Genomic DNA, 26229 nt, shown 5'->3' on the forward strand with positions numbered 1-26229 from the left:
ACTAGTGCACTTACACCAGTACTAAAGAGATAAGGTTTCACTACAGTGCTGTTCAGCAGGAGGCAATATAATTTACATGAGAAATCAGTCAAATATTAAGTAGTTATATCTTACCTGAAAATGATTCCTTGAAAAACAACTTATGCTTTTGAAGGCCAATGCAATTATGTATTATTTTAATCTTAATGCTGAAGGAAAACAGAAAGAGCATATTTACAATATTAACAGTTAAGAGAACTTTGTATTGCTATCCAGTTATGCTGTCTACACAGCTTTTAGACCTGTATAAAAAACCCAACATGAATCACATACACCTGTAAGTTGGGTGTAACCACAAACCACAGCTAAATCAGTGTAAGAGGAGTTACAGGGATAGAGCTTAACAGCACTAGACTATGAACACAGTACATACCACACAGCAGTATCATGATGTGCTCACGCTTCTGGTGAAGCACCTCAAGGCACTCGGCAAATGTTCTTACCATCTGCAGGAAGAGTTGCTCCAAACTTGAAGGGCTCAGCAGGCACTGTTGTCAGCCACTCTACACTGAGAGGTAGAGTATCTTGAGTTTTCCTCCTCTGGGACATACAACAAGGGGACAGGCCCTAAGGGCCACCTTTGAGATCAAAGGCCAGAAGACAGGCAGCACCTCTCCCTCCCCAATAAGTTTCAGTCCCCTGTGTCCAGGCCATCTGGCATTGGCTTGAATTTGAGAAGGGAACATCGCTGGACCCCACATCACTACAGTTCACTTGTGGAGAGCTTTCCGTACCTGCAACCCTCAAATTATGCAGTACTACAACAACTTCTAATCAAACCATTTAATATCTAATTTATCAAAGTAAGAAAGTAACTTGTTTTCTTTTTCACTGAACCATGGTGAAAAAAGGTCATTGTTTTATTCAGCATCATAGTTACATAACAGTTGTCTGTTTCTATTACTAGAAAGAATTTATTAAAATAGTCCTGAAAGACATCTTTTCTTTTTCCAATGATTTCAAAACTAAGCCTTTTAATGCCAATTCCACACAGTCACGGGTTTGATCGGTAGTAGCCATTTATAGCAATTGTCAAGGCACAAGCTCAGCTCTGCACACCCGCTGCAGCTTGTATTGGAAAAGATATGCCAGTTACATCTGCACTTACAAATGCATAATCCCTTCATCATATATTGCAACAGGAGAAATTAACATTAAACACAGACTAAGAAAGGTAAAGGATTTATTTCTGATATGATTTGTAATGTTAAATTAAAAACCTACTGAATACTTTATGTAGTAGATGAACATAACCTTAGTACTTACTTTCTAACAGTTTATTTAATGGTTGGAAGTGTACAACATGAAGTAGGCCTCACGTTTAATATTGTTCAATTTTGCTTATTGTTAGATGAAATTAAAATACAGTAGCCATCCCTTTAGACTATGGTGCAACACTGATCATGTGCCTTGATAGGTAGGAAAAATGATTCATTAAATAAATGATGATGACATAACATGTAGGGAAGACTTTGGATTGTCTATTTTAAATGTCAACATAATAGGCAATTAAGAATAGAACTTCATTTTAAGTGCACTTCCACATGCTTTGTTTATAATATAGCAAAAACTTCCTATCTTTTTTCCAGACACTTCACTCCCTACTCTAAAGCTGTTCAGTTGAAAATGCACTTTCCCCAGTAAACGTCTTTTTTTAAAAAAAGTAACTAAAATTTCTACCCTTTCATATGCTAAGAAATGTTTCCTAATTAAAAACACAGTTTATTACAAGACATGTGAAGACAACATATAGTGAAATGAATTTTAATTGTTGTGCTGTGACTAAAGTAAAGTTCTCAAGGCTGCAATTTAACATTCCAAGTTCTCCCTTCCATCTTTATTGATTCTTAAGATTTTGAACAGAAACTCTTTGGGGGCTAGAACAGCAGTAATTGCATCACACTGTTTTTCAAGACTTCAAGTTTCAAAAGCAAACTCCTCAAAAAGTACAGTTCTTGATTTGATTAGATACAGGGACAAAAATATAGCACATACTTGAAGGTTACATGGTCTACAAATGATGGCAATATTTTCCTTGGGAGAGTACAGTTTGTTTTCTTGTAAATACTCAAAAAGGCTCAACTTCAAGCAGTAATAAACACAAGCAAAAGTGATTTAACCCTTAAAATAAATATTCAGGAAAACCTCTCTGTACATACAAGTGAAAGAATATGTAACACTTTCACGCTAAAAGAAAAAATAAAGATTTTGTTCATATAAGCAGCTGAAATCTGCTGTTCCAGCCCAATGTCCCCAGTAAAGAAGGGAGGCACAAACACAGGTGACTACTGTAGCTCACTATCTTATGGCCTTTTTGGACAGGGACATCATCACCATCATTTTTTCATCCCTTTTGTTATACTTATTACAGCATGCCAAATCCTTTGGCATATGTGATGGCCTTCAATAATCTTTCTTTAAGCTTTTCTTTGCTTGAGTACTCCGGAAGCAAAAGTACATTAAAGCATGTGTGAGATGTAGGTAACCTGTGGGACAAAAAATACAAGAACTCAGATCTTGGAAAATGCAAAATAAATACATCTCTATTTTACAAGTTAAAAAATAATGAATTTGAAGAAAATAAAATTTTCTTATAGATTCAACTTTCAGCTTTAACTAGGTCAGTAATTTAAAAGCACAGAATTCACCTCCATTTATAAAAAACAAGCAAAATGTAGAATTTCTTTTTTTTTTTACCTCTCTGTATCTGGGCCATTTTTGGCTATGATCATCTTTAACTTTCCAAGTCCTCCCACAGGGGCTCTGTCTGTGCCTGTTGTAAACTGTAAGAATAGTCTTTTCTGTTCATCTGTAAATGAATGGACTATTTCCCAGAATTCCCTAACAAAGAAGAAATCAAAGAGTAAATAAACTGTAAAACTTTCTTTGGTATAATTTCAAAAGTAATTGAGCTTTGAAGGTGTAATAATTTTAATCAGTCTTAACATCAAGTTTACAAGTTGCACTCATAAACCAAAACTCTCAGAATGTATTTACCAATAAATGAAATTCAGAAATAGAGATCAGAAAATATTACTAAACATTGCAGTTTAACAGTCTTGAAACATTAATTTGGCTGTGTTCTGCAGACATCTTATTATTCATGTTTCCTAAGGAATTATACTGATTCAACAATGCATATATCCTCTCCTTTTTGCTACTGACAATACTTGAGAAAATTGAAATTACACATATGGCATTTGCATCTCCAGTACTACAAAAATACTAAATAATACAATATTAAATTCATTATGAAGAAAAAAGCAGATGAAGCTTTTTATCTTTACAAAATCAGAAAAGATTACCTAATAATAAGAGAGTCTCTTGTATAGCCACCATCATATTCCGTAGTTTCTTCTAGTGCTTGAAAATCTAAATTCTGTAAGAAGATGATATATTTAAAGATGACCACTATTTATATACTCATGATGAAAAAAAAGCTCCACTCCCTAGTGTATATTCAAAATTCTTACCCTACTTCCACAAATAAGTAATTCAATTTCCTCTGGTCTAAATAAATATTTCAAAGGAGATTCATTGGTCACCATGTGGAATCCTCTCCGAAAGGCCTTGAACTGCTTTTCTACTGACTTATTGAGTATATAGTCAGCATACAGATTGACAAATTCCTGCAAGGAAATAAATGCCAAAAACCTTAGTGCTTCAACACATGCCGCTTCAATTACCTCCCAAAAATACAAGACCCCAGAACACATATAATTCTGTAATTCTACGCAAATTATCTGAGCTCAGCGTTTTTTCAGCAACACAAAAGAAGAAGTCTCAAATACTGTTCAGACAGGTCAAACATCCCACCCAGAAGCTCTGTACCCACGTATCAATGCCTTCTTTAAGAGAAGCCTTTTCTCTTCACAACCACACTGTGCCATGGCAATTTTAAAAGCCTTTTTAAGCTTTAAAACTTAAAATTTTTAAGTGAGACCAAACCTTTGTAGGGTTCTACATAATTCTACATACAGTATATCAAAGAACTACAGGTAGTGTTTAAAAAGCTGAGTGTACCTTTCTGTTTTCATTTGTAATAGGAATTTTATCACCGTTTTCCTTTAAATCATGCATCATTGGATTGCCAAAGAGATCCGTGTGAGATATTTGAAACGTTATCATCATATCATCTTCCACGCTTCCTTCATACTCTAGTAAGTCTCTCAAACTCTGATACAGAACCTAAAAGAATGAGACAAACATGTCTGTCAAAATAAACTTTGATAGATTCCACTAAGTAACACAAAAGAAGACCTGAGACCACCAGCCTCAATAAAGGGATGTTATATTCTATGACACAAGTCACCTAAAAATCTCTCATAGCAGTCCAAAAAACTGTTTAAGCTCGAGAAACAATAGAAGATACTAAGATAAAAAGAAACCTTACAATCAGTGGTAACTCCCTTAAGAGAGCCTTTTAGTACTCATCAATCTTCAAAAATGCAATGGTCAAACCTGCAGTTTAAGAGCCTTTAATAACCTCTTCTTTTAAGTCTTTTGAACCTTTACTTAAGGCATCAAGAATATGTTACACTACTAAGAGAAATGTTTATGAGTTAAAAATCAGAGAAACTCCTGTATTTTGTATCAGATAAAATTCAGACAGTAGGCTTTTATCTTCTTATTTAAAACTCAAACCAACTAGGAAGCAATCCTGAAGCAACACATTAATTTAATATACCAAGTGGAATCTGAAACTACCTGTAAGAGTTTGCTCTATTCAAAGGAGCAACCAGTCTTCCTCCCTTAAGAAGAGCCCAAGATTCTCTTGGAAACCAAAGACTATGCAGCAAAGAAATTTGGCTGCAATAGAGGTGTAGGGACTTAAGAATACAAAGTGAAGGTGAAAGCAACAACTGTGTGCAACTGTATTTTTATAGTGCAGTAATAAAAATAATTTTCCCCACAATGTTTTAATTGAAACATGGAAGTTTACATGTAAGCCTCAACCTCTCACTATCTGTGTGGTTTTGATTCTTCCACAGGACCTTTAAAAAAGGACCTTGCACTGAAAATCACTGGACTTAGAACCACTGGTGGTGAGGGCTGGCGAACATCCTGCTCTCTATGATCTACAGCATTAGAAAAAGCATTGGAAGGCTTGACTACTGTGAACTTCATTTTAGGTTTGAGAAGCTCTGAAGTGTTTAAGTCATATGAGAACACAAAGAGTTAAAAAGGATTATTTTAAAATAAATCAGTGTAGGTGTTAGAGCAGAAACATAAGAGCAGGGAAGAAAAATGCCCTGACTGCCCTGTTCCATAGAAATACATCCACTTTTTTTGATCACAAGAAGTTTTGAGTATATAATAAAAGTTAGAGGAAACTCAGGGCACTATTTCTCAACATCATTATACACAGAAACTGGTTGAATATGGCATACTGTTGTATGCAGCCATCCAAAGCAGACCAGATAATGTATTTTTTGATTACACATGCCCCATTTTCAAAAATGAAAGCCAAATTCTTTTTAGACAGTATAATTTTCCTAATTTTTTTTAAAAGATGAAGATTTTGTATAACTGCTTATAAAAGGCAACTGTCCCATGGTTTGAAACAAAATTAAGCTTATTAACAACTCCTACCAGCAACATGAGGGGATGCCACTGGTGATCTCTGACTGCAGGAGGAGCAGGGCCAAGATATCCTGCACACACACTTGTGTGCTCTATCTAATAAAGCACATGTACAGCTCATTGCTTGTGTACAGCCACTGGCTGGGAATGTGTGTGGGAAGATGGACACTGATCACGGCTCTGATAGAGATTCTGATAGGCATATTCATTAACTGTAGGGATATTCATAAGCTGCCTCATCTGTCTCTTGCTTTAGACAAAAACCAGTAAGAACATCACACCTTTGCATGTTACTCTTACCTACACTTTCTTTTGGTAGAAATTTAATTCTACAAATAGCTATAAACAGCCCAATTTTAGAAGTCTCTTTGGGAAGAGATGTGCTTGTTTATGCTTAATAACATTTAGGAGTTTATGTAGTAAAAAAATAGAGCTTTATTGATACTGAGCCCTATTCATTGATGTTACAATTTTGCCTCCTCCAAATGTAGCAAGAAGTTTTATTGCTTATGAATTTAACATATACAGACTCAATGCAAATCACTGGTTTTTTCACTTTCACTTGTGACAGTGATCTTGTGTTTAGTTTAAATTATTGCAGAGAAAATGTACTATAAAACTCGAAGAACATAACAAACTTACAGGATGAGAGTCTGCCAGATCACGGAAAGTTCCTTTTTTGCCCATTAGCTTCCTGTAGACAACCATGGGGAAATGTACATCCAGTATACAGTTGTTGTAAATAGCCAGTCCCAGAACGATGCCAATCAGGGTAAACTGACCCTCAGTTTCAAAAGAGGACGGATTAAACCAAAACAGTTTTGTAGACTCATCATATGTGAACATCCCTGTTATTAAAAAAAAAAAAAAAAAAAAGTTTGAACAATTATGGTTACAATTCAATTAAAATGGCACATAAAACATACCATTGTATACCTATTTGCACTAGCCTTTAAGACATGCTTAACTTAACATTATACTGAATTGAATGGCAAAGAGAAACTACTTACCTAAGGGTGACTGGAGCTGCTCAAAACACTGTTACTCACATTACCACTAAAAGTGTGCAAGACAACTGTGATACGATATCCTGCAACACTCAAGCTGCATATACACAAACTTTGATCCTCTTCACTACAGAGGAACCAGCAGCACACTGACAACAGCGACTGTGACTTTGATAAATACAGTAGTACAAGAATAGAACAGTCAAAAATGTGGATGAAACAATCCTGAATTACTACAAAGTGACAGCCTTCCCTCAAAGGCCAGTTCCGGCAAAGGAAGAGGACTTAGATGCAGTCCTACTACTTAATTAGAAGGTATGATGATGGAGCAGGGATTGGCCATCACACATAATTTTGGTTAGATGCCCAAGAGATTAGTTTGCTTGTTCCAAGGACTATTGTTACTGCAGCTATTATACACATTTTAACTCAATGAGGGGAAAATGGACCACAGCCTCACAATAAGGGGGTTGCAATTTTAACAGCTTGTCACTGTCTAAAGGGAATGATTTAGCTTCTCTCATTCAGTTCATTATTTCAGGTGACCAATTTCCTGCCCAGCTCATGAGCTGAGCACTGAAGACTTCAACAAATAGCTGAACTGGTACATGCCAGAAGCTGCAGGGAGAAAACGTGAAGACGAGACAGGCACACTTCCTTACCCTTTTGGCTGTAGTAAGACACAAGATAGGTCTTGTTTATGCAACTGGAGTGTACAGGCTATATACTATTTAAATGAAGTCCACAATAAAACCCACTGCTTACCTGTCTAGGTACTGAAGCAAGATAAATGCAAATCCCAAAGATTTAAGGTGAGAGAGACACCACCCTGGACAGGTACAGCCCAAATCACCTGTTGCTTGTACAGCTGTCAGAATTTTCCAGCAGTCCCTAAGAAAACCTTCTCCTTATTCTCAACACACCCTAAGTCAAATCCATGTGGTGAAGCATATATACTACATTTTCCACATTGTGGAATTTTATCTTGTCAGCTCTTAAAAGATATGCTTGTTTTCAACCTATGCAGATGAATAAACTGATTACAAAGCCATATGAACGCAAGATTACTTTAAAGACTGAAAATATCGTCTTCAGTCATGACATAAAGCCTGTTTCCTCATTCCATGTAAGGCAATAAACTGAGCTCATTCAAAGATTCTGGCTATTCCCTAGAATGGATTATGTATCTCAATAAGGGACTAGGGCTGGGTCAGCCATTAACACAAGTAACAGACTGACCCATCAGATAAGGCAATCAGAAATGGATGAGCAAATCAGGCATATATAGGCCAAACATTATATAGAATCCTGTATGCCATTTTCTGAACTGAGGTAACTTCCGGATTACTGATACATAAAGCAATGTCTTGAACTTTTTGGAATAAGATGGAAAAGTTGAACTGTCAAAACAAACAACTCCAGCAAATGTCTAATAATGAAGGATCAACAGTTTACTCAGATCCACATCTGGAAACAATTTAAGGTGAAATAAAGTATTTTACTCCCTTACCAAAATTAAGACTACAGCACATTAAAATCATAATAAAACATCAGAAGAAACAGGAATCTGCAAGAAGGGGAAAACAACTGCCCTTGAAGCTACATGAAGTTATCACTTCTTCTTCCCCTTTACCATGGAATACCTTTACCAGTATTTTTCATGAGTTACTGCCTCCTCTGAGTAAAATTTTAAGGTAGTTTAATATGGAAATAATCAAAAAGTCAAAGAAATTATAGTAACAATATACATCTCTCCAAATATACCTATTAGAGGACAGACATTTTAAATTCAATTTAAGGATCCCCTTTGTTTTCTCAGGTAAAGAAAGCATTTATAAATCAACATAAGTCACACCTGGTATATCTGGTGCATACATGAGCTGCTATACTGTATATATGCACATGAACTATATATATGCATATACATACATATGTACACACACACTGAATGCAAGCTACATTTTCTGCTTTTACACATTTGTGCCAAAAGCCAGTAAAAAGCTTTTTTCCTGCCCCAGAGTTACTTTGAGTACAAAATGTGTACATACTATTTTACACTTTTAAAACAAAAGTAGAACTTAAAACATGTATGCACATCTAATCTATTACCTATCTATAAACGCTGGGAGTACATACACAGTGCTTGGATGTTAGCTTAAGCACACTTTAGCATTACTAAATAAAGAATATTTCAATACACCCACACAACTTCTGTTTAGATAAACTCAAGTTGAAAATGTATTTATTTTGCGTTGAAAATAAAATTTCATCAATCAAAGTACTAAGAGTTCTTTATTTTGCCATACTTCAAAGTAAGCTAATTCAGATTCCAAATCTCTTCAAGTTAATAGCATTTTTCAGAGTGAGTAAGACTTAGCTATGGTTCTGTACCACTTGTCATAAGAACTGGCGGTTGCCTTTGGTGAAGGGCAAGTGCCAAGGTTCAGATTTTTGTTACTGATTCTGGGTACTTGATACTGATACCTTCTCTCTAATCCAGTCAAAACAGATTTCTGTGTATTTTCAGCAATTTTCTAAAACCAAGAACAACAGCTTTCTCTTTTAAAATAGTCCAGTGAAACCAAATTAACAGCCATGAGCTATTAGGCTTCTTTAATGGAAGCCATTCCAGGAACTACAATGTAATATCGTATTTCATGTAAAATGTGAAATTATAGGAACCTGGCAGGTATACTTTCTATTCTAACAAGAAGTATTCTTATGTTTTTATAACATTTTCATCTTGCCAGGGCAGCAGAAAAGCTGCACACTGAAAGAAGCATGTCCTTGCTTAAATCATTGGTGCAGGGAGCAAGGGAAAAAAATATGATGGAAGCATGACTGCTGAAACACAAACGTAAAATTTTGACTCTAATATTTCAAATTACTCTTGGTTCTTTAACTATAATCAAATTTGACATTGCTGTCACACTTTGGATATGCAGAACTGTGACTATTGGATTTATCAAGCTGGAGAAAGTGGAGGAAATAACTCAAAAACTCACCATAGTCCTACTCTTGCTTTATTGCAGAAGCTCCTCCTCTTTGGTTTGATTACTAATTCTAGAAGCTAATCATAAAGCAAAGTGAGGAGAAAGGTGAGAGAACAAAGGAACCCTGCAAAGAAACCCTGTACTACTGATTTCTATCCAAACAAGTAGTGATGGTTCTCATTAACTACACAGTTACTCCTTCCATCTTTCCTCCTTTAGGACAATGACTGCTGACAACATAATGATCCTCAATGTGCATCAAATACTCTCCTGACCATCAACGAATCTGGAGAGCTTCAGAGAGAAGCAGCAGTGGATACAGAAAGCATAAACATAGAACAATCCAGTTTAGAAGATCATCCAGGCCAACCTTTTGTGGGAAAAATCTGCAAAATCAGTAAATTGTTAGAAAGCATACCGATATCTGGATTGAAGATTTCTTCCACAACCAGCTGAAAAAATTCTTTGGAAACACCTCCTTCATCTACCCCTTGCTCTCCTTCAAATTCAACATACAATTGCTTCTTCAAGTCTGCAGGATTTTCCATGGCAATCATCTCTAGCTATTGAGTGAAGAGATCGAAATATTTCATTAGTAAATCTGTTTACTAGAACAGTTTAGTACCAAATAATGAAAACAAAAGTACCCTCCAAAATTAAGAAGAAAGTACGCACAAATGACAACAGTAAAATAAGAGAAATCAATAGTAATGCTAAACCACTCAAAGCATATTTTAGAATCTGGGGATTAACAGCAAGAAACTTACCACAGAACTGATCTGTCAGCCCATTAATGCTCACTGCCTGTTAACATTCTCTATTTCTTTTCTTTTACGCACTTATTTAAAACAAGTTATCATTGTGTTGCACACAATTCAGAGAAAAAGGAAGAGTACAAGATGTATTACTGGGATAATTAAATTAATCTGACAATGAAGATTCTGCAATATGATCTACATGTTTGACAATAAATGGCTTTGTGAAGGGATTACACAGATATGTTTTCAGAGTGGAAGACAGAAAACAAGCCTTTGATGAGGTAGATGCATCTCTCAAACAAAGAGCTGAGGAAAAAAACCTAAAATCAAAAAATACACTAATATTACAGTCAAATCAACCCACTCTCATTGACCCTAATGAGGAAGTCTCAAAACTCTCTTGCTCTTATTTCTTCAGTTTAAACAGATCTACTGCACTGCTGCCATGAAAGTAAAAATTCAGTTAAAGCCAAATAGAAAGTCTGATATTTTACAAGAAAGGGTTTCAAGTCTATATAAAGGCCATTAGAGGCCACAGAATCACAAAACAGTTTGGGTTGGAAGGGACCTGGAACCATAATCTAGTTTCAACCCTTTTGCCATGGGCTGAGGCACATTCCAGTAATACAGCTCACTCAAAGACCCATCCAGCATGGCCTTAAACAGTTCCAGGGATGGGACATTCCCAGCTTTCCTGGGCAACCTGCTGCAGTGCCTCACCACCTTCACAGTAAAGAATTTCTTCTGAACAGCTAATCTAAACCTCTTCTCTGTAGTTTGAAGTCATTTTCCCTTGTCCCATCATTACATAACCTTGTAAAAACTTCCTCTCCAGCTCTCATCAGCCCCCCTTTAGGTGCTGGAAGTTTCTATAAGGTCTCCCAGGAACCTTGTCTGGCTGAACAACTCCAACTCTCCCAGCCTGTCATTATTGGAGAGGTGCTCCAGCCCTCTGATCATTTTTGCATCTCGCCTCTGGACTCAACCCAACAAGTTCACATCCTTCTTATGCTGTGGACCCAGAACTTGATGCAGCACTCTGGAGGGGAGTCTCACAAGAGTAGAAGGGGACAGTCACCTCCCTTGACCTGCTGGCCATGCTGCTTTTGATGCAACCCAGAGTATGCCTGGGTTTCTTGGCTAGGAGTGCACATTGCCAGGTCCTTCACTTACTTACACCAAAAACATATCCTCTCAGTAAATCAGAAGTTAAGCGAGGGTATTTTGAAGCTGATAAGAAATGTGCTATTTAAAAGCATAAACAGACTGGTTACACTTATGCAGCACAATTAGACTTAATATACCTATGTGGCACAGAAAACTCAGCAGCAGTAAATTAAGGCACAGATGGACCTGTATACTCCTACCAAGACCATATTACTTGTGAGATTTGCCTCTGTTTTGGGCTACTGCAAATTGTATGTACCAGCAGGTGTCCTTAACATGCTAAACCTCACTTTTTATTTCATTACCCAACCTTATCCACACATGCCAACACTCTTTACAGACCAGAATTTTACTACAGCAGCGTAAAGTAAAACAGGAACAGAACAGAGAAGGTAAAGACAGCAGTAATGACACCATTGACTCATAAAATTACACCACCAGCAAGAACCATTTTCTCCTGCCAAGTCAGCCAGACACGATCCAAGAAGCACAGCAGGGCAGGATGGATGACATAGTTGGGGGGGGGGGGGTTATCATAATAGGTTTGAAGACATTTAAGCACTCCATGCAAAAGGAGCATGTGGAGAAAAAATTGCACTACCTGGTATTGAAAACTAAACTTGTCAAGATAGAGAGTGTAACTTCAAAGCATATAAATCTCAGTTTAAAAAAAATGAAGGCAAGCCATGAAGATCCCAAATAATGACAGCAAGTGAGTTTAGTCTGTATTTCTATCAAAACTACAACATTTTCTGAAAAACTTAGTTATGCACTACCTAGGCCATTTGTGTGAAAAAATTCTTTTTCTAGGACAAGAATGAAGCTTAAGCCATTGTCATGGGGTTCCTTTACCTTTAAGAAAGTTAAAGTTGCTGGAGACTCCTGGGTGTCTTTTCTCCTGACCAATTATCGGTCATTGCTGAGAATTGACAGCAGTTTTAGCCATTGAAAAGTAGAATCAACTTGTGAACCCCACCTTAAAGTGTACAACCAGAAGTCTGTGGTGTTCTTTGTTTCCTGACTGTGAAGGGTGGCGGAGCTCTGGCTGGCCTCCGGTTCTCTGCCCAAGCCATGCGGCCGGGCGGGGGCCGGGCCGGGCCCGCCGCGTCTCTCGTCTCCCGGCCGGGAGATGAGGCTTGCCCTGGGCCAGGTCGGGCTGGGCCGGGCTCGGCCCGATCTCTGGTTCAGCTAGAGGTTTTGCTGTAACTACATTCACTAGAAAACTGCCGAGTGAAGAAGGAGAGGGGCTCTGGGCCTGCTGCAAGCAGAGACGGTGACTATGCTCTCCAGAGCACCTATGAGGAACTTTCCATCGCAGACAGCTCCAGCTCCTGTTCAGCAAAGATCACCGAACCATCTACAAAAGCTTGGGCAAGATTTTAACTCTTTCTTATCCAGATGAGACTTGCGGATTAATCTTTTCATCCAGAGAGAGAAAAGGAGAGTGATCAACATGAAAAGAGACTTTATAAACTACTAGTAGCAAGAAAGAAAAGAAACTTCAAGAAAGGTAGAGAATTAAGAAGATGCTTTAATTAAGCTGAAATATCTTTCTGTTAAAACTATGGGGATGGACAATGAAGTCCTGAAAAGAACTCCTTTAATTCATGATAGAGTATGAGGAGGAATAGAGTGTTCAAAGTGTAAATTTGAGTAAAAAGTGGAGTAATTGTGGTATAGTGAAGTGCTGAGAGATTTAAAGCCTTGAGAGGCAATGAGAAAACTGTTTTCTAGTGAAACTCACAGAAACAGATGAAGAATACTTTTTTGCCTTTGACTAACTTATCCTTAAAAATGCTATCCTCAAACTCATGGCCCATAACACATTTCAGAGTGATGTGGAATGGGAGGGGTGGGCTTTGATAACAGCAGCTCTGAGCAGCTGATATCAGAGAAACGAGAAACTATAACAAAAATAGTTTTCTTGTGACAAACTCCATAAATTAACAGAAAGGAACTTCTGTTTCTTTACAGAAACTGATGGAAAGACTGTAAAGAGAATTGAGATTATTTAAACCATCAAAATTATAAAGTTTTTGTCTCTGTTGTCATGTGAACAGAAAAATGGTAGGCAGTGAGAAATGAAAAGGTTTTTTCTAAAAGTTTATTCTGGTGTTCTTATTCTTGTAGTTTGTCAATAAACTTTCTTTACTCCTTTTAAGTTTTATGCCTGGTTTGCTCTTATTTTAATCCATATCTCACAGCAAGAAATAAATAATTCTTTTTCCCCCTTTTTGTTAATTACTGGTCCAAAACCACGACAGCCATGTTCCAAGTACAACTTGCAACTTCTGAAAAGCAGAGAACTAGCATTTACTTTAAAACTGTAAATACAAGTTTAAATATTCAAGCTGGACAGACAGAAATTCTCCAACTTGGATCCCGTCCACTTACAACCAACAGCAATAAAGCTGCGGTTTTTTTCTCCCCAGTCATGAGTTTGTTTGCTTTGCAGTCTTTACCATCAGTAAATTACTATATTGAATGATTTATGAATTTTCATGAGTTCTGAGAAAGCATAGTTGTATTTACATTTCTTTTCGGACAGCAATGACACACTATGTCATAGTGTGGAGACTCTCTTGTGTCATGGAAATGCACTAAGTGTTCATATTTATACATACAGAGCAGTTAAAGAAATTTCAAAAATGATTTTTTGGCTGACAAAAACAACCTAAAAAAAGGAGAAAGGAAGCAGTCTTAGTTGAGCAATGCTGGCTAGGCAGATTAGAACAGTGCACTGGATGTCTGCAAGGGAGTCAGATAAAGGATTACCCAAAAGCCAGTATTTTGAGCAAAGCCTGATGCTCCTTGAAGTAGATTCTATAAGCAGGAAAATTCTGCTAAGCTGCTCAACTCAGAGTTGTGGGTTTAGCTGCTCCTTTGAATATCTGCGTCAACACTGATGCTTCACAATAAAAACTGAATGCAGTGGGCAAAGCACTGGAAAGCAGCAAGCACAACAGTAAGGAGGTGCTGGACTTTAGCAGAACTGCAGCAGTGTTTCTGTAGCAGGGAAATATGAACTTCAGTTACTGCTGTCTGGTTCTTGGGTTTTTTGGGTCCTTTCTTTGAATAATCAGAGCTACCTCAACACTGTCAACATAGATGCTGCTAGATAAACACAATCCAACTCTGAGGTTTTAGAAGCTGTTTTCTGTCATGAGGGTTTGACAGGTCACATCATTGAAATAATCATTGTTTTCCAGGGACTTCCTAAAAAGCAGGTATGTAGCATGTCTAAAGCAGCAGAAGAATGTATCAATTGAAAAGCTGAAAGCTGAGAGATGGCATCATAAAGAATATCTATATTGTTTGCTGAAACACAACAATGTACCACAACTAAAGACATTGGGTGATTTTACTTTGTTTACAGAGTAACACTGCTTTCCTGACAGACAGGAACATTCACTGAACAACAGAAATATGACAACATTCAAAAGATTAAAGTAACACCAGAGTTTGGTGACCTGCTTAGAACAGATGGCAACTGAACTAATTTCTATTCATTTAAAAACAATCACAAACCATCTTAACTTCCAACATAATATAAAAGTTCTCTTTAAGGCAGATGCAGGAATCTTTCCACACTAGACAGCAAAAATGACAAAACACAGCTAATTTAAGCTTGAAACTACTAGTGACACATCATGACATATGTTGGTCAACATGTTTTTTTAAAAACCAGCATGGAAAGTAGTTACAGTGACAAAGTAGCCTTTTCTCCAGCTGTACTTTACGGTTCATGTATTTGGAGATTGCACACAACAACAGTCACATGCTCTGCATACAACCAAGTGCTGGTGTTTTCACCTGAACACATAAAACTTCAATGTCTGAAAAAAACTTCAATGTCTGAAACAATGTCAAATCTCCTGAAGTACTTTGCTGCTAATACAGGAGAGGATCTGCCTACTGAGTTCAGGTGTCACAGGGAATTTTGGTCATCAATACACACAGCAGAGTAATTTACAAGCAGGAGAGGGTTGCTGCCCACTAGCTGTCTACATTCCATATGAAATTTGTGAGTTTCTAACTTGCAAGCAAGTACAAGCCTGATGCTGCTGAAGGAATCCACCACGTTTTCACTTGCAGAAGCTGTGTGTCATAACTCACACCCTTTAAATGACTGCTACCTGAGAAGAATGCCACATTTAACCTGGGCCATGAGGGTGGGGAAAGAGTAAACTCAGAAGAAGGGGATGAAAGAAACAGCTCTTGGGGAATGAAAAGGCAGAAGAGAGGATTTAAGGATATATTTCCTTTCATTACTACCACACTCACACCACAGTGACTCAGCAGTACAGCTATTAAAGCTGCTAGACAGAAAAAAACATGTTAACTGCTTTCAGGAACTGCAAACTGAGCAACTCCCAAATATAAGGGTTCCTTAAAAAAGTGGGGACTATAGTGTTACAAATTCTAACATTCCACCCTTGTCCCCAGGTGACTTTTCAGACTAACATACATACAAATAAGTATACAATAAATATATATTACAAAGAAAGATTACATTAAATCATTTCCAATAAAAAAAGAAAAATAAGTGTCTGAAGCAAATTTCACACATGCAAATAAACTGAACAAGGAATTTGTAAATAAGATTCTTCCTTAGATCCACGTATTTTAGGGAACGAAGATTCTCTCAAGCAATTCTAAACAAGATAATGCCTTAAAGGTACTTAAAAATTTTTTAATCTTATTGCTTCAGATTCTTAGTAGAAAGAAAGAAGTCCTACATTAATAATAGTAACAAAAAAAACCACCAGTGTTCATATTTGCTTTAATGAAACCAAAGAAGTGAGAATATATACATATTGAATTATAAAAGCTAAAATATTAAGTATTGATAGGAGAAAAACAGCTTGCTACTGACTTCATCAGCTCAACTAATTATCAGAAAGCCAGTATTTAGTGTGTTTGCAAGAAACTGCGAAGGCTGATCAATGTATTTGTTTCAAAAATATTCAACATCAATAAGGAAAATATGAGTAACACTCTCAGCCTCATTTTAGTCAATATTCTTGAAAATGTTTTCATCTGGAAGTCATCAGCAATTCCACAGATACTCCAAAATGTCTTCACTGACTTTTCTGTGAAGACACAGGTCTAGTGACATAAATAGCAGTTACAATTCAAAAATGTCTGTAAATATTCAAACCTCTGAAGGTAAAAAAAAAAAAGGAAATTTGAGGATAAATACGTTGGCACTCATAATTAATTACCTGTATATTAAGCATGTTCAGAAACATTTTGTCACTGAGCAGATCTAAGAATGTGCTTTCACTACTGAAGCTTATTCTCTTAGACAGACCTTTCTGGTATTTCTCAGTGAGACCCATACTAAGTTCAATACTGTACACCCAAAACTGCAGGCATCCCTGATGCAAAGTCATCCAGTGCAGCTTTCACTTAGGTTTGATGCTGTTCAGTACTGCTACAGAAGCTCATGGTACCCATCTTAGATTCCCATCAGAGACAGAGTAAACTGTTTTAAGCATTGAGAGTGATGAGCTTTCGCCAGACCTATTTCAGACCAATTAGGAAGTAATTGTGAAAATTACTAAAATTGCTTTTCAACCAGTTACAGATAGTGCCAGTAACAACAGCATGTGATTTTTGAAGAGATCAGCCACTCTCTGTGAAACCAGCACACCTTCTTATTATCAGCATAAAGAGGAAGGTTTGCTTTTGCTCTGCTGGAACTGACAGGGAAAAAATCATCCTAAAACTAGCTCTTATGCTGTTTTAGCTCATCCTCTCCTAAGTATTAGCACTCCCTTTTTTCCAGAATTTATGTGCCCAAAGCTGAACATTCAGGGAATAAACTCCATTACCATAATATGACAAAACATAACTGGACACAACTGTAAGTTTGACAGGTAGTGAAATTACAAAGGGTAGTCTTAAAAAAACTGTTACACAGTATTTTTGTATTTATTTGCCTAATGTAAAGTTGAGTTTACAGACAGAAGCCATTTCTGTACTACAATTTTATTTTTTCTTTTGCTACTAAAGACAAATGGTTTTCTTGACAAGTCACAGTATCAGCAATTCCCAGGAAGCAGCTAACCCAGCTGGAAATTCCTAGGCATACAGAAAAATCAAGGTAGGAGGTCATTTAGGGCTCTCACAATTACCTTCACTGGCAGCTAAAGTCATCAAATTTAACTACAAGTAACAGCTGGGCTGAGAGGCAAAATCAGGTAATTTCCCTAAAATCTCTCTTAACAAGACCTGTCTGGGTCTTCAGTGACAAGTTTTAAAGCCATGGGTAAATTTAAAAATTTGCAAACCTTATGCTTTAAGAATAGAACATGGGAAAATGAGTTTTTGAAAATTACCAGCTTTAACCAAAAAAGGAAGGGTCCTAAAATTAAATAACATATTAAGGTCATATATGGACCTATTTACTGTACGATAGTTTGTATCCTGTATGATTCCCCTCAACTAAAAATGCATGAAGAAATGGCATTAAGTTTTAATTTAAACAGTCAGCATATTCAGAAACAGCCAGCTCTCACACTTCTCTGGTATTAACAGGTCTGTCCTCCTTTCTCAGTTGTATCAGTATTTGTACCAAATTAAAATAATGCTTTATTTTTAGAAATTTTTAACTCCGCAAGAAGAGTACACAACTAAAATGTTTTAATTCTAACTTCCATCTGAAAATCCCTCCCATCAGAAGATGATCCAGGACAGTGCAGAGCACAAAGAAACAGAAGATAGTCACTCTCACCATCAAGATCTGTGCAGGATCTGATAATGGGGAATAAGTGCTACCTGACACTTTAAAACACCTAAATCTGCAACCACTCTGAGAAGAAGTACTCCTGCTGAACATAGAAATCTTCAGCATCATGTTTAGAATTCAAACAATAAAGCTATTTGAGATTCTTCCAGAGGAAATCTAGCATATGTACATGCACACAGAGTCCTTTTCAGTTACTCCAAGCCCATGCGGTTTGCACTAGTCAGAACCAACAAACCCAAGCTCCGTGTTGCTGTGGCACTTACCCGGACAAGCGCATCATCAATGATGTGATCACGTCTCACTTTCAGTCGCAAATAGGGGTTGAGCTGCTGCCCTTGAACTAAGCTGTAGAGCACAGTTATGCGTCTTTCACTGTACATCCGGATCCTATTGTCATAATACAATCCCAGGTTCTTGGTAACAGCATTCAATATGAAGGGACAGGTCATAAATGAGAATTTATTCTCTGTTTCTACTTTGAAGAAAGTATAGTCTTTGTCCATTTCTAGAACATCATTCAGTGGTTCATTAATAAATTCTTCAAAAGGGATAAGTGGTTTTCTGCAATCTATAGTTTTAACACCAAGTTCAGTTTCCAGTGGGTCCACTCGAGGACCTTTTTTATTTCTTCTTTCCTCACCCAACAGCTCTTGAAGAGTTAGTTCACTTGATTCTGGGATGGGTTCTTCATCTTCTTCTTCATTGTGATCTGTATCCACATCCCCTCCTACTACATTTGCATAGTAAACCATTTTCAAGCACTTTGAAGCAGCAACAACAGCATCATCATCATTCACTAGGTTACGACTATTGAACTCATTGCTTATGACTTTGTAAGTAATAAGCTGCTGAAATGTTTCCATCATTCTCCGAATTTGATCCGCTCTGTACTTGGACCACAATCTGACCAGTTTTGCTTGAGCTGCAAGGGGTAGTTTGCTCATTGCTTTGCAAAACAACGGTAGAGCCATTTCCAGATATTCTGGGCTATGAAGATTGCCATTCTCCATAACGATAATAAACAAATTCAGATAGTTAGGATCCCGAGAGTACACATTATGGTAAGTCAAGTCACATTCCACATTAGGTGACAAGTACACAAGTGCATTTAAAAAGGCAGTTTCTATTTTTTCATTAGAAAGTAACCTATCATAGACCCGTCTGACTGCTTCAATATCTACAGACACTTCATCTGGGCCTAGTTTTTGGAGATTATTATCTCCCTGTGTGTTATCACCTATTCTTGATGACGAAGATGATGATGCACCAGAATCCTCTTCCATAGCAGCAGCCGAACAGGCAGCTTTTTCCTTTTCATCTTCATCTTTGTCTTCATCCTTTCCTTGAAGAGACTTGAGCTCCTCCTTGGTGTGCTGCTTGGTTTTTCGGAAACTCTGTACCAGTGCTTCAGCACTAGAAAACACTCTCCCAATCACCCGGATTAAAGGGGAATAATCCTCTTTTTCTCGACATAGCTCAAGAATTTCATATATCTTGTCTTCTGTTAGAAAAGTCACATCTATAAAAAGATAAAGATATTAGTTTTACTAAGATAAAACAAAAAAGATAAAATACTTCTGGTTTGCCCTACCCAAGAATCTCTGTGTTTTATCATCACTAAAACTGCAAAAAGCAGTGTCAGTGCTGAATAAATTCAAGGCAGATACTTTACCACTTCATTAGCATGAAAAATCATGATTTCATTCACTGACTTTGTAAAATATTTTATTCATGGATGTCAATCAGAGAATGTGCACAATGGTGAAACTATTTTGCAGCCAATTAATTACATCTGATAGTTAACATTACAGTATTGTCGAAACAAGTGCAATCAGTAAGAGGTTTAAACTTTAAAAGACTTAATGAATAAGGCTGCGACAATAGTCTTCTGGTAAATCTGCACAGTTAATGTGTAAGTCATTAAACTAAACAAACTAGACTGTATCATCTTTTTTCAAACCAGACCTTGAAGAAAAGACTCAATCACTTGTTTTGTTGTATGTTAATGGGAATATAAGATTTCTTATTAATCTTTTTAATGCTTTCTGCAACTGTCTTTACACAGTTGATGCCTGAGAACCCTCCCAAAAACCTCAATATGTGCTCTGAAATTTATGCTGCCTTCTAAATTACACATAGAGTGTGGCATGTAGATTATCTCTCTGTACATTAGGCCTCACTAAGATAAGCAACTTGGGTATACTCATCAACATGCTATTCAGATGAACAAGATGGTTTACACACATCATCTGCTCCAAATACCTGTCTGTTCTCCCTCTCCCCAAACTCCAGATACAAAATAAGTCATTTGAAGGGTCCATTTGTTATTTGAAATCTTCCTTTCTCTTTAGAAAACAGAAAGAAAACATTATTTATAGCTTTCTGTGTTACTTTTCAAACAAAACCCACAGATGCTTTCACATCAGGTGATGATTTACAGTAGGATTACCACATGATCAGACCCTGAAAAGATATTCTAGTTTAAGCAGATTCTTCTGAACTGACACATAATTTAGAACTAAAACAGAATCTGTTTAATAGCATCTCTAGAGATCTAGAAACCATCCCAGAACTGTATTCACCAACCATGCTAGAACCACCTACCTCTGCAGAAAGAAATGTATTATTTTAATAAAGATGTTCAAAAAAGATGTACATTAAAATATTTTGGACTGTGACTACCTACACTGACACTCATTTCAAGAAGTCATTAAATTAAAAATACAAACTAGATGATGCAAAGACAGATATCCTACTGACTTTCACAGAACCCCAAGCTACTCTTAGAGCACATATAACACAAGAAAGGTGAAGCTTATGTCTAGGCTTAGACTGACTTCCAATCTGAAGACACTGACAAAGCTCATCACTGAAATCTGTCGTGTTAAAAAAACAGCTCTATTGAAAACATGAAAGGATGCAAGCTTAGTGCAACATCTATTTTCATCTGCTGCAGTGCATGCTCAGGAAGCAGAACCTGTCTTAAAAGAAGTCTTAATTTTCTTGTGTTAAAAGAAATTTATCTGCTAATACAGATGATGTTCCATGACATGGTTCCTCAAAATAAGAACCAGTATCTCAATTTCATTGAGTCTGGACCACAGACATTATTCATAGAATAAAAATTATCAGCGTAAGTTGACAATTTAACAATATAACAAATTTCAGATTTCCATACTTAAAACAGGAATTCCTCATTCACTCTTTTAAAGGTTTTAGTGTTTCAAGAACTCCAGTAAAGTATTTTAAGTAATTATTTCTGAAGAATATTTCTTTCAATTTATTTAGAACTTTAAATCCCATGTCAAGTATAAAAGCAAGCTACACATCCTTTTCCTTGGCTTTGCAAAACTTTGCTGCAGGTTTCCCTGTAACTGTTGTAGCAGATAGACCTTAAAAAAATCAGAGTGCTAAATGCCTTAGATATCACCCAATTCCAAAGGTAACTAAGTCTCAGATGAGCTTTAAGAATGCATTGAAGGCCTCTATCTATACAGCTACAAAGAAAGGTCAATACTTGTGATGCTCCAAGAGAGGAAGTCTGAGCTACTGCTGTAGCCAACAGATTGTCTCTGGAGGTAGGTTGAGAAGCCTCTTGGGTACCTGTCTTGGGGAGAGGGGATGGTTAGACAGAATAAGGAAAATTCTGTATCTGAAAAGCTCCACTGAAAGTACAAAAAAATCAAGAGACAAATCACAAAACAGACTTACTGTGCCTCTTGCTCATCTAATAATACATTGCCTTTCCTTTCCCCACCTAATGTTCGCCTCTCTGCTTATTCAGACCATAAATAATTTGGGTACAAATTTATCCTTCCATCAGATAAAGAAGAAACTGATGCTGCTATTGACTGGAACATCTTGGGTTGCTTATAACATAGTACTATGTTTTACTGCTAATTCTGCAGGGTTTTTTAAATCTTTCCTGTGAACAATTTCACCTTCTTTAGCTAAAATAAATGAATCTGGACTTGTGTTTATACCACTTTTTGCCACAATACTTGAAGGTGGTCTGCTCAAAGGTTAATGGCTTTAAAAACCATTTGGCCTGGTTTCTGGATGTGTTTGCATCATGGGTTTTGGTGACAACTAACATTATTCTATTAGTATGTATTTACTATTAAAAATAGTTTGAAAAGCTAAACAGAAGTTAGAAAACATGTACAGAACAGTATATTTTTTTACACTGGCTTAAAAATAACTGCTTTAATATTTTTTAGCTTAGTGAATGCATTGCCTATCACTCACAGAAACATTTCTTTCATCTGCTAAGTTTCTTAATATAGATTCTGGAATTAGTTAAAGTATAACTTTTATAATTTATTAACTGCAGAATAATTACAAAACTAGCAAAACTAAAACAGTCATACAACAGCACTTAAAGCTTTTCCATATTTGCAAAAATCATTATTCTTGTAAGACAACAAATGCATGTAGATTTTAACGAAGATGTGATCAAGATCCAGCTTTTTCCATTTTTCTGAATCTGTAATAAAATACTCAATTGCCTAATACTGTATTTTACTAAAGTCAGTAGAACACCACCAGAGCGAACTCTGTTGGCTTGTGCTTGTGCATATGAAATGTGTTTTATTTTAGGAAAATTGTAAACATCTTACCTTTAAAATCATCTCTTGGGCCTTGCATTTCCTTCTTGTTCATTTTTCTGTCAGTGCAGGAATTGTTATGGGCACCTTTGGAATTGTTTTCTAGGTAAGCTGAGCTCGTTCCTTTCTTGGAGGGATGAGGATCACAGAGTTTTGCATTAATCTTATAAAGCTCGAGGGCCTTAATGGCTGCTGCATTGTTATCCATACGGAGAAAAGTTGGACAGGAAGCACAAAATTCATTCGTGCAGGCTTCATTTCCACAGCCCTCAGTTAACTGGTGGTAGTAGCGCTCTATTAGATGCTTTGCAGCTGCTCGCTTCCTGTAGCAAACATTCAAACAGTAAGTACAAGGATTAGTGGAGCTTTCACATACAAAGCTCATTCAATAGCATCAGCAAGGCAGAGATTAGTCAGGAACTGAAACACAAGATTTCTGTCAGAGAGAACACATCAGAAGATTTTTTAAATGCAGGATTCTAATATTGACAAACGCAAATATATTTAACACACAATTTAATTTGTGGGTTCTATGTAAGTAAATGATAAATCCTGTTTATGCACAGTTTTCAGCTTTACATGGTAGTGCTACAGTGGAGACAATCTTGTACAGTTCTGAACAATCTCAACTGTTGCTAAAAAAAAGAGCAATCTGGATGCAAAACAAGGCTGCAACTGAAACAGAACTGGATGTTGCACAGGTGTTGAATCTAATATATAGTACTGAGGCATGGTTGCCACTGACAGATGAAAAAGGCATGAAACACAAACAGACATTTATTTAGCAATACTATCAATACTACACTATTTTACCAATTTAAACAAGATTCCAGATGACTAAATTATCATATTTAGGCTGTATTGCTGTACAAGTCTAGTGCTCAGTACTGTATATGTGCACAAAAGAAAATGTAACTGCCTTATTAATAAGGTCATAGACTTCTATAGAACCATGCAAATAGTAAAGAAATCACTGGAAAGCTGCAGGTAATCAGGACAGAAGCCGCTGCATGCAGCACCAAGAGTACCACGTTTGACCACATTTCAGAAAGAAACCCCCAAACCTTGACTTCATTTAAGATAATAAGTTATCAGTGAAAACTACCAACTATGAAAGATTTCGAACATTCAGACTAGGTTTAACATACAGGCCTTTTACAGAACATTAGTGATACAGTACTATGAAGATCAGAGCATCAGAAATTGCAATATTAACTTAAAACTGCCTTTCCTGATGTTGATGCATGCACAGATTCTGCAGAACAAGTACTTCAGAAATGAAGTGCTAGGCCCACTGGTACTACTCAGCACTTGCTGCACGTCGCTATTAATAATGTCTGGTTAAATGGCAGTTTCAATGCAGCCACTTTAAATGGGAAAGTGTTCTGAGAGTAACTACTGAGGTGTATATTACTCAGCAATAAGACCTCTGCTTCCTTCTTTTCACTCTTCAAGATCTCATGATCCCAGAGAAGAAAATATATCTTACAAGGGAACAATTTGATGTCTACCTGAGCTTTCAAATGCCCCAGTATGTTGCAATGAAAAGAAAACAAACAAAAAAACAACTGAGCAGAAATGTTTTCCTGGCACTTTGAGATGGATGTGGAAAGAAAAAGCAGCATGAGTAATACCATTAAAACCATTACTGTGTAACAGGGAATAGCTATACTCTAATCTAAGGGAAGAGTTCTGGTCTCTCACACATTTTTATATGTAGACTTAGGAAAACATGCCTCTCTCCATGTACATCTAAAAATAAGCAGGTTTTTTTAATCTTATCTTTCATACTTCAGCCATTAATATAGTGGCTTTAAGAAAAACCACTCACCTCCCCTCCCAAAGCAGCAGCATTTTAATACAACTTGGACCAGTAAATTATTTCAGAGACAACTATTTCTGAATGCAAAATGTTATGCTTTAATCATTCCTGACTTTCAATCATTCCAGACCTCCAGATTTAGAGTGTGAAATATTGTAATTTGTAAGCAGGTTAAGTATTTAATATGGAAAAGCTGAATTTTTACACCTGAGCTGTAGCCACCAATACGCACACATTCCTAGCTCACACATCTAGCTTGAATAAAGTTACATCAATGTATAAACACTGATACATTAATAACACATTTTATTACTTTAAACAACACTCCACTTTAATCAGGTCATGTCTGAGATGCCAGTAGATAAAGCTAAGCTTAGACTTGTTACTAACAGCTAACTTCTGAAGGACGCAGTATTTCTTTTGCTTTTAGTTTTTAGCTACCAATTACTTCTCAAACTTTGTCATGACTACAGTAAGGCTGCTTGTACAAACACTTTTTTTTGACTTGTGGTTGGAGACTCATTGACTCAAGTTCTCAGAAACTCTATTAGAGACAGAAGGTCTGACTGACTGTATTTTAGATTTCTTTTTTTCAAATCAAGTATGGAAGCAAACAATATTAGAATACAGCAGTATTAGAATTTCACAGAATATCCTTAGTTGGAAGTGACCCATAAGGATCATCAAAGTTCAACTTCCGGCCCTGCACAGAACCATCATCACGAATCACACCATGTACCTAACAAACACTTCTCAAGCTCAAGCCTGGTGCTGTGACCACTTCCCTGGGGAGCCTGTTCCAGTGCCCAACCACCCTCTGGATGAACAACTTTTTCATAATATCCAACCGAAATCTTCCCTGACAGTTTCATGCCATGCTTTCAGGTCCTGTCACCACACAGAAGAGATCAGTGTCTGCCCCTCTGCCTCCCCTCATCAGGAAGCTGTAGACCTTGATGAGGTCCCCCCTCAGTGTCCCTCTCCAGGCTGAACAGGCAAGTGGCCTCAGACACTTTTCTTACAGCTTTCCCCTCAAGGCCTTTCACCATCTCTGTAGACCTCCTTCAGATGCTCTCTAATAGCTTTGTATCTTTCTCATATTGCAGTACCTAAAACTGCACACACAATATTCCAGGTGAGGCTGCCCCAGTGCAGAGCAGAGGACAATCCCCTCCCTGGCCTGGCTGGTGACGCTGTGCCTGATGCCCCCAGGACAGGGGTGGCCCTCCTGTCTGCCAGAGCACTGCTGACTCATGGTCATCCTGCCACTGACCAGGACCCCCAGGGGCCCTTCTGTGATGCAGGGCCCAGGAGCACTTGTACTGGTTGAACTTTATGTAGCTGGTGGTTGCTCGACCTCTTAATTTGACCAGGTCTCCCTGCAGGACCTGCCTGCCTTCCAGAGAGTCAACAGCACCTTCTAATTTAGTATCACTAGCAAATCTACTTTGTATACCTTTGAGACCTTATCCAAGTAATTTATAAAGATGTTGAGAAGG

At 37.1% G+C, this 26229-nt stretch overlaps 1 protein-coding gene across 6 annotated transcripts in view; it reads right to left on the minus strand.

The window, feature by feature from the left end:
- Nucleotides 1–876: 876 nt before the first annotated feature.
- UBE3A (ubiquitin protein ligase E3A) overlaps nt 877–26229 on the minus strand; it is a 55011-nt gene continuing 29658 nt past the window's right edge. For 5 of the 6 annotated variants that reach the window (XM_058833221.1, XM_058833214.1, XM_058833201.1 and 2 more), the window contains 9 exons: nt 22921–23231; nt 18565–19820; nt 10041–10185; nt 6265–6470; nt 4063–4227; nt 3513–3668; nt 3345–3418; nt 2737–2880; nt 877–2525 (listed from right to left, as the gene is read on the minus strand). In XM_058833221.1, the coding sequence (XP_058689204.1) occupies nt 2405–2525; nt 2737–2880; nt 3345–3418; nt 3513–3668; nt 4063–4227; nt 6265–6470; nt 10041–10185; nt 18565–19820; nt 22921–23231 (2578 nt within the window). In that variant the 3' untranslated portion in view covers nt 877–2404. The remainder of the gene's footprint in view (nt 2526–2736; nt 2881–3344; nt 3419–3512; nt 3669–4062; nt 4228–6264; nt 6471–10040; nt 10186–18564; nt 19821–22920; nt 23232–26229) is intronic. The other variant, XM_058833230.1, reaches the window with a different exon arrangement.

This window comes from Poecile atricapillus, chromosome 1 (assembly GCF_030490865.1).
Source record: "Poecile atricapillus isolate bPoeAtr1 chromosome 1, bPoeAtr1.hap1, whole genome shotgun sequence".
Taxonomy (NCBI): Eukaryota; Metazoa; Chordata; class Aves; order Passeriformes; family Paridae; genus Poecile; species Poecile atricapillus.